This window comes from Rhineura floridana, chromosome 2 (assembly GCF_030035675.1).
Source record: "Rhineura floridana isolate rRhiFlo1 chromosome 2, rRhiFlo1.hap2, whole genome shotgun sequence".
Classification (NCBI taxonomy): Eukaryota; Metazoa; Chordata; class Lepidosauria; order Squamata; family Rhineuridae; genus Rhineura; species Rhineura floridana.
Genome location: NC_084481.1, coordinates 219456296 through 219469827, shown reverse-complemented (window position 1 = coordinate 219469827; position 13532 = coordinate 219456296). Strand labels below are relative to the sequence as shown.

Below are 13532 nucleotides of genomic sequence, written 5' to 3'. Positions count from 1 at the left end.
AACATCTGTTGTATTTATATATAGTGTTACAAGAGCGGGGGTTGGTCTGGGGGGGGGCTAATCTTGTCCTTATCTTCCAAAAGGGCAAAAAGGAGAAACCTGGAAACTACAGACAAGTCAGCCTAACAGTCTGGGGAAATCCTGGAGTGGATTATAAATTGGTCAGTCTATATGCACCTTGAAAACAATGCAGTAATTACTAGAAGCCAACATGGATTTATCAAGAACAAATCCCACCAGACTGATCTTCTCTCATTTTTTGATCAGATAAACTCCCTGGTAGACTGTGGGAATGCTGTGGGCATAATATATATGAATTTCAGCAAAGCTTTTGACAAAGTACCCCATGATATTCTGATTAGCAAGGCAGCTGGATGGAACAACTATCAGGTAGATCCACAGTTGGCTATAGAATCGTACTCAAAGCATGCTTATCAACAGTTCCATCCCAAACTGGGAGGAGGTAACGAGCAGGGTACCGCAGGGCTCGGTCCTGGGCCCAGTGCCCTTCAACATTTTTATTAAAGACTTGGACGAGGAGGTGCAGGGAATGCTTTCAGATCTGCAGATGATACAAAATTGGGAGGGATAGCTAATACCCTGGAGGACAAAAACAAAATTCAAGGGGATCTTTGTTGGAACATTGTGCTGAAAACAACACAATGAAATTTAACAGGGATAAGTGCAAAATTCTACACCTAGGGGGAAAAAAACAAATGCACTGTTGTAAGATGGGAGATACTTGGCTCTGCAATGCTACATGCAAAAAGGATCCTGGGATTGTTGTTGATCACAAGATGAATATGAGCCAACAGTGTGATGTGGCTGCAAAAAAGGCAAATGCTATTTTAGGCTGCATTTAACAGAAGTATAGTTTCCAAATGGAGTGACGTATTAGTTCTCCTCTATTCAGCACTGGTTGGGCCTCATCTTGAATGCTGCATCCAGTTCTGGACACTGCACTTTAAGAAGAATGCAGACAAACTGGAACAGGTTCAGAGGAGGGCAACAAGGATAATCAGGGGACTGCAAACAAAGCCCTGTGAGGAGATACTGAAAGAACTGGGCATGTTTAGCCTTGAGAAGAGAAGACTGAGGGAAGATATGATAGCACTCTTCAAGTACTTGAAAGTTGCTACATACAGGAGGGCCAGGATCTCTTCTTGATTGTCCCAGAACGCAGGTCATGGAATAATGGGCTCAAGTTGCAGGAAGCCAGATTTTGGCTCATCAAGAAAAACATCCTAACTCTTACAGCAGTACGACAATGGAACCAATTACCAAGGGAGGTGTTGGGCTCTCCAGCACTGGAGGCATTCAAGAGGCAGATGGACAGCCACCTGTTGGGGATGTTTTAATTTGGATTCCTGCATTAAGCAGGGAATTGGACTTGATGGCCTTATAGGCCCCTTCCAACTCTACAATTCTATGGTTAATGTCTTTGGCTTCCCTTCAAGCCTGTAATTCTATATCTGGAAGTTTGGGATCTGCAGTGGAAGGAACCTGCTGAGCTGGTCAAGGCAGTTTCTTTGTTAAGTTAATGGGCCAACTATCCAATTTACATGTTTTAAGACTTGGTCAAGAGCAGAAGTGTTGCTATAGGAACAACTGGCCAGTGATGCTCTTTCAGAAGGGTAGCACCCCATCCCATCCTAGGGCCAGGAGTTAGCATGTGTGTTTTTAATCTGGTCTGGAGCTGGGGAGCTGAAACGACACAGACAGACAACTTGCTCTCTATGATGAAATCTAAGTGAGGGCTTTGGGGAGCCTCCCCAGAAACCTAATGGGGAAACAAGATCTATTGGAGCGTTAACGCTGTTAGCTCTTCCATCTCAGCTCAGGTTGTATATATGTGTAAATAAAACCGTATATGCTAAAGACACCACCATCTCCAGTGACCTTAATTCCAAAGGAAACCAAACCCTGGGTAAGTGCTGAAACCTCTGGAGTCTCTCACCCCTCAGAGACTGGGGTGCTCACAACAATATATATATATATTTAAACCTACTCTATGCAGTATTGCCTATATAATTTGTCTCTTTATTATTTATATAATTATTAAAATAAAAATGTACATAAGAGTAATTTTACATCTATATTTGAGATTATACATCTTGACGAAAGGAAAGACCAATATTGTTGCATGAATACAAATAAGTTAAAAAGAACTCCTGCTACTGGACTAAATCCTACAGTTCATTGTATCATTTTACAGCATGATAAGGCCATGTTCTTACAATATTCAAGTTGTTCTTACAATATTCAAGTTGTTCTTACAATATTCAAGTTGTTCTTACAATATTAAATAAAAGTAAACCAGTTTATCATAAATTTGACTTGTTGCCTCTTATCTGTGTTCTAATAAAATGTGTGAGTTTGGCCTTTAAGACAAAGTCCTACATTTTTCTGTCCACTCACCTATAAGCTTCCATTTTTGCTGCAGTGACCATATGTGTTACTGCAGTGATGACCACCAACTTGGATGGCTTTAGAAGAGAATTAGACAAGTTCATGGAGGATAAGGCTATCAAAGGCTACTAGCCATGATGGCTATGCTCTGCCTCCATAGTCAGAGGCGTTATATTTCTAAATACCAGTTGCTGGAAACTGAAGGAGTGGAGAGAGCTCTTGCACTCAGGTCCTGTTTGCGAGCTTCCTATGGGCCACTGGTTGGCCACTGTGAGAACAGGATGCTGGACTAGATATGATATATGTTATGTTATATGTAATGCCAATTATTTATGCTCTTTTGAAAAAAAAATGGAATGCCTTCAAGTCAATTTCAACTTATGGGCGACCCTATGAATAGGGTTTTCATGGTAAGTGGTATTCAGAGGGGGTTTACCATTGCCTTCCCCTGAGGCTGAGAGGCAGTGACTGGCCCAAGGTCACCCAGTGAGCTTCATGGCTGTGTGGGGATTTGAACCCTGGTCTCCCAGGTTGTAGTCCAGCACCTTAACCACTACACCACACTGGCTCTCCTATGCTCTTTTACTATACCTTTAATATAATTTAACAAGAAAAAAGCAAGATCCCGTGGAATCTTATATCCTAGGATCTTTTCCATTTTATATCGTACTATTCCCTCGAATTTCAGAAAATGATCTGTGGTTCTGTGTAATCCAGATGCCCCCTGCCTTTTTAACTGCTTTTATTAAATTTATAATAGAGATACAAGGAGCATCTACAGTGTTTTTAACATTAAAGTACATTAGTAACATTGAGAATAGAACAATACCAAATTTCATACAATTTATCTGCTTCCCTTCCTTTCCTGATTTCTTTGTGTGTCAATTTATCCAATGCCATCTTTGCCTTGCTTTTTCTCTACGTGCGTACTAAAGAAACTGAAGAACAGTCCTCCTATTTTTTTCTCACTTAGAAATCCAGTCAACACTTTTCCAGTAGAAATTTGTTCAGAATGTTCATTTTGATGGACCTGTAAGGAAAAATCATAGAAAGTATGGTTAGTTTTAAGTTTTACAGCAAGTCCCCTTTTAAACTAGTGGGGGGTTTGCCACCCTTTTTGAATCCATGGGCACATTAGCAAACTGGAGAAGCTATCGTGAGTACCACCACCCCCACAACCTATTCTACTGAATATAATTCTTCCTTGAAGCCTAATTTCATTGCTGCCCAATTAATCAGGAGCACATTTTAAGCAATTAAAAGTTTTTAAATATATATTAATAGTTGTACGACATACACAGTAGGAACATGGAATGTGAGAAGCATGAACCAGGGAAAGTTAGAAATTGTCAAGCAAGAAATGGAATGCATCAACATTACAATACTTGGCGTAAGTGAATTAAAATGGATGGGAATGGGACATTTTCAATCAGGCAACTAAAAAATATTTTATGCAGGAAATGAGAAATTTAGAAGAAACGGGGTGATGTAGCAAAAGCAATTAGGAGCTATAACACAAGGTCTGAGTGAGTGAAATCAATGAGATTATATGGGAAACCTATTAACATAACCATCATCCAAGTCTACACTACAACGGCAAACACAGAAGAAGAGGAACTGGAGAGATTTTACGCAGAAAGAAATTATCACACACCAAAACAAGATGTTCTGATAATAATGGGGGACAGGAATGTAAAAGTAGGAAACAGAGAAGAACTAGTAATTATGGGGAAATGGGGCTTAGAAGACAGAAGTGAAACAGGAGAAAGACTTATTCTGTGAAGCCAATAATCTGTTTCTTGTAAACCCATTTTTTGAGCAACCAAAACGACGACTGTACACGTGGCCATCACCAAGTGGTCAATATAGGAATCAAATTGATTATATAATTGGTAGCAGAAGATGGAGAAGTTTCTGCAAAAACAAGACCAGGAGCAGACTGTGGTACAGATCATGAACTGGTCATATCGAAAATCAGAGTAAAGCTAAAGAAGAACAACAAAGCAATCATAATGCCAAAATACAATTTAAATAACATCCCAGAAGAATATACAGATCAAATAATGAACAGATTCACTAATAGGCAAAAAAAACCCTTGTGGTTTAAGAACGTACCTATAGCCAACAGATATTTCTATTAAACTTTTAAAAGCAAGGAAATTCCTGCTAGTCTAGTCTAGTGACCTATTCACAGTTGCCAACCAGATGGCTATGGGAAGCCTGCAAGCAGGACCTGAGCACAACAGCACACTTCCCCTCCTGTGGTTCCAGCAACCCAGTTCTAACTTTGCTTTCCAGAACACAGCATGCAAAATAGGAAACTGAATGCAAATCTCCAAACATATTTCCAGTAACAAACTCTGGGCCTTCGAATTGCAAAATCTCACCATTTGGCAGTGTTTCAGTCTAGAGTTAATGATCTTGAGACAATCTTCCTTTTCCCGAGTCATTGAACCACATACATCCTCTTTTACCACAACACCAACTGAAACGATGAGTGTTGGTTTTTTGCACCCTCCCTACAAATTTGTCCTCTCTCTGACTGATGGCTACATAGTGTAAATTACTCAGCTGAGACCAAGGAATCCTGTCCCATGACATAGAGGGTCCAGGTGGTAAGTGGTGCTATATGTTTATGGCCCCACATAAATCAGCCTGCACATCAGCCTGTCCATCCTTTCACGCTTCTGAGTTATTATTGCAGTTGTTGTTTCTTCTGCATTACCAAGAAACATTCATGTATACAACATGTATAACAGAGGTGGGTCAGACATGATGGTACGACGTTGCACAGGGGGCCCTCACCTGGGAGCATGATATGGGGTGGCACAATGCTTGTTGTGACTGGTGCACCCCCCCCGTTCCTTCTTCGTTTTTACATATTTTAGCTATTATTGGCATAGGTTCACACCCTTGGAAGTGTCTTGCACACTAAGTGTTGGACCAGACACAATTCATTGCCACCTTGAGCAGGAGATCTGCTAGGGATATGAATGTATGATCTGTGGTGGCCCAAAGCTTATTTTGGGGTGCTCAACTCCAGTTTCATATTCTTTTCTACACATTTTAGCTATTATTGGCATTATTGTATTTTAGTAATAATAGAACAGAATAGTATTATTAATTATATTATTATTCCATCACTGGGGGGAAAAACAGTTCCCACCCTGATTTAAATTTTATATGTATAAGAACATGAGAAGAGCCTGCTGAATCAGGCCAATGGTCCATCTAGTCTAGCAACCTATTCACAGTTGCCAACCAGATGGCTATGGTAGCCTGCAAGCAGGACCTGAGCACAACAGCACACTTTCCCTCCTGTGGTTCCAGCAAATAGTATTAAGAAGCATACTGCCCCCAATAGTGGAGATAGAACATACCCATCAGGGTTAGATGCAGTGGAGACTTGTGCTTCCCATTTCACTAAGGCAATGAATCCACTCCAGGTTTTAGTCTAAACTTTCAAGGAGCTGTTCAAGGTGCCAACCCCACTTTGGGAATATTTTGATACTTTTTTGACCTGAGAATTGCATTGTATATTTCAAAGAGGTATGAAATCTGAAGGATAATTACATTTCAAACCACCCTTTCCTCCAGAGGTACATATTAGATCAGTTTGTATCAGAGTTTGCAAAGAACAAATTTCTCAAGCATCGTCACATCAAACTAGCCAGATCTTTAGTTAACAGTTGAAATGTGCTCAAAAAAATTCAGAAACTTTTTTCTTTTCCTTTTGAAAAAGTTATTTTGCTAATTTCTTCCTGGTGTCATGAGCATGGGGGGGGGGTTGGAATGGATTATTTCTATGGGTCACCTTTCCAGCCTCTGATTTGGAATCTTATGCCCTGGGGGCTGGCTCTTCTAGCCAGATGAATCTCCTTTGTTAATGAAATAGAGTGGTCAGGTAAGATGATGGGCCTATTTAGTTGCCCCGGCAACTGGTGAAATGGGCCAGGAAGATCCTTTTGTTATTGAAACTCTTCAGGAGAGCATTCCCCTCCCTCCTGGAGCCTAGGAGAGTTTTGGGTTTTGTAGGTGAGAGTGTGTTTACTAGAGAATGGCTGGGACTGCAGGCACGCAGAGAGGCTATCCCTCTGCATCATGCTATAGGATGCCCCTGCACCCAGATGGAAAAGCTGGATATTGGACTGCTGATGCATTGAACCCCTCCATTCTGAAGCTCAGGTTGGAATGTGTGTAAATAAATAAACCATATTTCATAAAGACATCGCAGTCTCCACTGACCTTCTTCCCAAAGGAAACCAAACCCTGGAGGAGCACATGGACCCCCAAAATCTCACCGCTCGGAGATTGGGGGAAGCGCACAACACTGGTATCCGCCCACTGCTGGTGGTTCCTCCTGCTCTTCTGCTGCTGGGAGGGGGCAGAGAATGCATGAAGGAGAAAGGAGGTTTGGGCTGCTTGCAGTTTCCCTCAAGGACATCGTTCTTCAACCTTCAGGCCCCAGATGCTGGGCAACTACAACTCACATAAGGGATGATCGGAGTTATTAGTATCTGTACTGAATTTGAAACATTTTAACTGCTTTTATAGATGCCAAAAGTGGATAAGAAAAAAAGCAGAAAAGCGGATAGGAAAAAAGCCAACTCATTTGAAATGTGGTGTTGGAGGAGAGTTTTGCATACCATGGACTGTGAAAAAGACAAATAATTGGGTGTTAGAACAAATTAAACCAGAACTATCATTAGAAGCTAAAATGATGAAACTGAGGCTATCATACTTTGGACACTTAATGAGAAGACATGATTCACTAGAAAAGACCATAATGCTGGGAAAAACAGAAGGGAGTAGAAAAAGAGGAAGGCCAAACAAGAGATGGACTGATTCCATCAAGGAAGCCACAGATCTGAATTTACAAGATCTGAACAGGATGGTTCATGACAGATGCTCTTGGAGGTCACTGATTCATAGGGTCGCCATAAGTCAAAATCGACTTGAAGGCACATAACAAGAACAAAAAGTAACTGATTAACCAGTTAAATGTTACAGGCCAAATTAGAGATGCTTGAAGAATTCTGATCTGCATTCTGATCTGCAGTTCCCGAATTAATGTACAGATTGGAACATGGTCTACTCCTGAGATGACACTCCTGCCTAGTTCTATGAAGTGGTCCAAGCATTGCCTTTTTTTATTTAAAAAAATGTTTTTATAAGTTCTAGCTGCTTGAAGGAGCTAGAAAGCAGAGCAGCCACCACACACATGAAAATGTATCTGAAAATGCCTCAAGAGGAACAGTTCGTGATAACATGTCATTCCTGTATGGAAAAAAAGGTTTCCTGTCACCATGGGTACAAATCTGGACAGAATGGGCGTTACTGGTCATGTGCAAAACTGATACAGACCGAATTAAAACCGAGGTGTTCCTCCCTACCCCTATTTTTACATTATGATGTCCTGGGTTAATTAATCGGAATTGTGATCTAGTTCACAAACAATGACTTAAACTAGATCTGTGATCGGTTCCGTGAGCCAACACACATCTGCCTTTTCTCAGTCCAGGTAGGCTGAAAACCGCTATAGCAACCTATAATAGCAAAAAACAGCATCTTATGTATTTGTTAAGAGTTGCTAACAAAAAAAATGTCCCTGAAGAAGGATTTCTTCTGAAATATGTTGGGCCCAGAATACAACTCATTTCAAGGACTTGGCATCCGCCCCCCAGTCGTTTTTCCTGCACATGGATTGAAAGCTAGTATTTTGCAGTATTTAGTGTTGGTTTCGTACATTGGACATCCAGGTTCAAATCCTTGATCAAATGAAAACTAAACATGAAGGGGAGAGCCACATCTGTTTAGTCATGTCTGCACCATTCACATATAAAGCAGAGGTGGGGTGGGATCTTGTTCTAACATCAAAAGGGGTGCCTGCCTCCCACATGGTCCATCACTTCAGCTACTTTTCTCCCAGCCAGATTCCGCTGTGGAACGTGAGCCAGGTTGGCTGGAGTAATGGATCATGGGAAGGGAAGGCATCGGCGGTGTGGTTTAGCTTCCTTCACCCCTTCGGATATTAATACAAGACCCCTTCCCAATGCCCCTGCTTTATATGTGAATGGACTGAGACACAAAAAAACCAAAAGTGGCTGTCCCTGCATTGGTCCACAATTATGAAGCCCAGTGGGTGGCCTTGAGCCCTGACTCGCAGACTAACCTAACTTGCAGGGTTGTTGAGAGCATAAAATGCTGAATTCCTCAGAGGGCCTCCAGCTCTCTTTGTTATCTTTGCAATTTGTCATTGGCGTCCTTGAACTACAGTGCCTAGGACCCAATATTGTTTAACCACAGCAGTGTCAGTTAATGGAACTTGCATGACTGTATGCATGTGCACAAGACCAAAGGCTTTGATTATATCTTCTGTCTTTATATACCACCTACTCTGTTTAAGTCTTGATTAGGATTGGAGTAGTTTGGGGTCATCACTATAACTGCAACAATAATATATGCAAAAAGCCAAACATATTGCAGGAAAATTTAAAAAAAAAATTGAACAGCTCCTACCCTGTGATGATTTCAGCTGATTCAAGAAGTCCAGGACTTTATTGCTCTTTACAGCATTGGCCTGCAAATACATCAGAACTAATTTTTTAAAAAATGTTTCAGGGAATTCTCAAAAGTACCAAGAAATGGACTATATAACATGCATCCCACCAAGCTGAATGCAGTTATTTTGGCCTGCCTGGTGGACAGCCCTCATTGATTTTACAATCCCAGGCAGACAGGCAGGCAAAACAGTTGTCCTGTCAAGAACCTGGGCTCCTCCAGACACCCTGTTTATTGAACATTCATCTTTATTTGCTTGCACAAAACTTATGTGGAGGTTACATGATGTCCAGTCTTTATAAAGCATTTATTATGATTGATTCATTTTATTTTAATTTTATTTAACAAAATTTATATACCACTTGATTGTGGAAAAAAACACCTCTAAGTAGTTTACAATAAACATAAAATTATCAATAAAACAGTTAAAGACAAGTAATTAAAACATTTTAAAGATGATTAAAACTAAAAAGAGATTAAAAACAAGTCAACATCCATGTGTCTGGACAGGCTTGCCTGAGCAGAAATGTTTTAAGCAGGCACCAAAAAGAATGCAGTGAAGGTGTCAGCCTGATGTCAATAGGCAGGGAGTTCCAAAGTGTAGGTGCTGCTAAAGAATTATTTGCTGCAAATGTGAAATGAGTATTATGTGGCACCTGTAACAGTACCAGTTCCGCAGATCAAAGTGGTCAAGTGGGCACATATAGGATAAGGCGATCCCACAAGTAAACTAGTCCCAAGCAGTTAAGGGATTTATATACCAATAGTTACCTCTTGAAATTGGCCTGGTAACAAATCAGCAATCAGTGCAGATTTCTGGGCAGAGGTGTATATGCTGACAGGGTCTCACTCTTGTAAACAATCTGTCTGCAGCATTCTGCACTAACTGCAGTTTACAGGTCAAATGTAAGGGAAGCCCCACATAAATTCCTTTTTAAGATGTTTTAAAAGCTTTTTTAAAATATGTTTTTAAAGATATCTTGTTTAAATATGTTTTTAAACACATTAAGTCTGTTTTTAAGATGTTTTAGAATGGTTCTAGTGTTTTTGTTTGCTGCCCTGGGTTCCTTCTGAGAGGAAGTGCGGGATATTATTATTATTATTAATAATAAAATAAAAGAATGCATTGCAGTAATCCAGCCTGGAATTCATCAGTGCCTCAACTACTGTGGTCAAGCCAGCAGGTGAGGTTATACATCAATGAGTATTAATCCTGATTTTCTTGCACAGGGGTTATACATCTTTCAGTTAATCATTTATCCCACACTTTTAGTGAATTTCCCCATCACTTTCCTAACAGCAAAAAGTCTATGTTTGTTGTGCCAAAACAACAGAGTTCTTTAATCCACTTTAATTTTGGAAAACCTAAATTTAAATCCCTCCTACAAAATACTGACAGTCTGAAGGTGACCCATACATACCCACTGAGCTGTATTTAGATTTGTATGTCAGAAGTACGGATGGGGGAGAAATCTTTTTCTGTTCTCATTTAAAGACGTGCCTATCAAATCCACACTTTCCAAAACAATGTAAGAACCAAAACACAGCCATCCTTTGAAATTTGCACATATTCCTGTTTACCCAGGCATTCAATGGCTGAAGGAGACTTTACCTGGCAACCCGGAGATCACTGGGTGAAAGAATGTTTTTAACTATAATTGTTTTTAGATTTTTTAAATTTGCTTTGTTGATATGTTTGCCACCCTGGGATTGTTCAGGAGGAAGGGCAGGATATAAATTCAATTATTATTATTATTTATAATAATAATCCAAATTTTGCAATGTAGTTCTCCATCTAAGCAATGTTTGCAAAAATCCATATAAAGTGTGCATTAAAAATAAATATTAATGAAAATAACATACAACAATGCATTATATTAGGAAAAGTTGCTTGCAAAAATATGTACTTTAGTCAAAACTGCATACAAAATGTGTTTACTAGGATAAATTTGCACTTAAATGCTGAATAATTTTTATGAGGATTTTTTTTAAAAAAAATTAAATTACTGGAGAAATGTGGAGAACTGAATTTTAAAACTGGAAAAATTACTATGGATTATACTATGCAGTATAATCAGTTTTAAATTGGGCGTAACTAGTCCTGATGTTGTTTAATTTGTACTTGGAAGTTTCATTTATTTTAATTTTTTCTCCCTGTATTTTGCAAAGGTCTATGGCTATATGCAATAAAGTCCAAACAAACAAACTGGAAAAATGAGAAACTAAGAGAACCAGAATTGACAGATCCTTCTATCCCAAGACACAAGTAGTGTAGCATTGTTCAGCCAACATGGAAGGCATTCTTTTCCCTGAAAGATGGAAGTCCCCCCAGGCGACAGATACCATTCAAAAATAAAAATAAAAATGCAACACCATACCTAGTTCTCCCAGCCTGCCTCAGGGCTGAGTGGGGTAGAGGAAGAGAAAAAGAAAATAGAGGCTGGATGTGGCCTGTATGCAGCCAGTTCTCCACCCTTTCCTTATGGACGACTACTCTTTTCACTAGTCCACCATCAAGCTTCCCACTCCATCACAGCTAATGATTTCTTACAATTTCCATTTGTTTCAAATTAAATCTTATTAAAACTCTCAGTTTTCTCAAATGGAGTAACATCATTGTTATAGGCAATCGCACACACTTCCTTCTCCTAATGTTGATTTGCGTCCAGAAACATCAAGAGCTGTTTGCATGTCGGGTATGCTTTAATTTAGGTTCCTGCATTGAGCAGGGAGTTGGACTCGATGGCCTTATAGGGCCCTTGCAACTCTATGATTCTATGTAATCTGGGACGTGACAAACTAATCTACCAGTGATCTAAGCCAATATCCTCCAAAACAGATAGCTACTGGAGTTTCACTCTGAACCTGCTGACATTTGCATTACATCCCTTTTCTAAGCTTTATTGTCTTCCGTGGAAACTTTGTAAGCTTTCTTGTCTTCCTTGGAAATGTTGTAAAGCAGCTTATGACAGAACATAGACAAGGCTGCCTAATTGGGAACGGCTGTAGAGCAGTGAATAACTTGCTTTGCATGTATAAAGTACTAGGTTCAATTCATGGATAAACGATCTCAGGTTGCACTTGTAGGACACATCTCTGCCTCTGAAGAGCTGCTGCTGTTAATTTGAGTAGATAGTACAGCCTTTGCTTGGCCATTGGTCTGACTCAAAATGGGGCATCTAATATACATCTCATGTGGAAAGAATGAAAGAAGAAATTATTTATTTATTAGATTTTTTATACCGCCCGACTAGCATAGCTCTCTGGGCGGTGTACAACAATTGTTCTGTTCATCACAAAATACTAATATACAACACAAAAAATATAAAATACTAAAACTTGGATTGATCCAGTAACACTGATTGAAACAAACAAAATGAAAAACATCAAGTAATGCACCTATGGAGCTCATTGCCACAGCAGAAATTTCCATTTCAGCTGAAACTGGCTAGTAGTCAGGATGGATAACTCTCAAATTCAGTTTCTCATTTTTCCAATCTTAAGTTCACCACATTTCCACATCAGTTTGTATTTTTTTTAAAATGAAGTCCTCACAAAAAATCATCCACATTTTTCTTAACTTACACATATTTGCAAGCAATTTCTCCTAAATTTCAATTGTATGTTCTTTTCAATAATATATGCATTTTCATGAATACTTTCCGCTAATATATGCATTTTTGGTACACATTTTTGGTTGAAGAACTGCATTGCAAAATTAATTGTACTTGAGACAGTGTGGCATAGTGGTTAAAGTGTTTGACTACAACCTGGGAGACTAGGGTTCGAATCCCCACATAGCCATGAAGTTCACTGGGTGATGTTGGGCCAGTCACTGCCTCTCAGCCTCAGAGGAAGGCGATGGTAAACCACCTCTGAATACCACTTACCATGAACACCCTATTCATAGGGTCACCCATAAGTAGGAATCGACTTGAAAGCAGTCCATTTCCATTTCATTCCAAGCAGAGTAACATCCTGAAAATGCAATTTTACCTATTGCTGGAATTGTGCTACACCTCTCCCTTATCATGCTTCTGCACTGGCTTTATTTATTTTATTTATTTATTATTTAATTTCTATCCTGCCCTTCCTCCCAGCAGGACCCCAGGGTGCAAACAAAAGCGCTAAAAACACTTTAAAACAACATAAAAACAGACCTTAAGATACATTAAAACAAAACAACATTAAAAACATTTTTTTTAAAAAAAATTTGTAAGGGTTAAAAACATTATTAAAAAAAACTTACCAAGCAATTCTGACACAGAACCTGCCTGGGATAGGTCTCAACTTAAAAGGCTTGTTGAAAGAGGAAAGTCTTCAACAGGTGCCGAAAAGATAGCAGAGATGGTGCCTGCCTAATATTTAAGGGGAGGGAATTCCACAGAGTAGGTGCCACCACACTAAAGGTCTGTTTCCTATATTGTGCAGAACAGACCTCCTGATAAGATGGTATCTGCAGGAGACCTCACCTGCAGAGCGCAGTGATCGGCTGGGTATATAAGGGGTAAGACAGTCTTTCAGGTATCCTAGTCCCAAGCTGTATAGGGCTTTGTACACCA

The 13532-nt window shown here is 39.6% G+C and overlaps 1 protein-coding gene across 1 annotated transcript in view; it reads right to left on the bottom strand.

Annotated features, from left to right (window-relative positions):
* Window positions 1-3295: 3295 nt before the first annotated feature.
* Window positions 3296-13532, bottom strand: part of LOC133378038 (60 kDa lysophospholipase-like) — a 53754-nt gene continuing 43517 nt past the window's right edge. Inside the window, exon 16 of the mRNA XM_061612820.1 lies at window positions 3296-3439. Within this exon, the coding sequence (XP_061468804.1) occupies window positions 3296-3439 (144 nt within the window). The remainder of the gene's footprint in view (window positions 3440-13532) is intronic.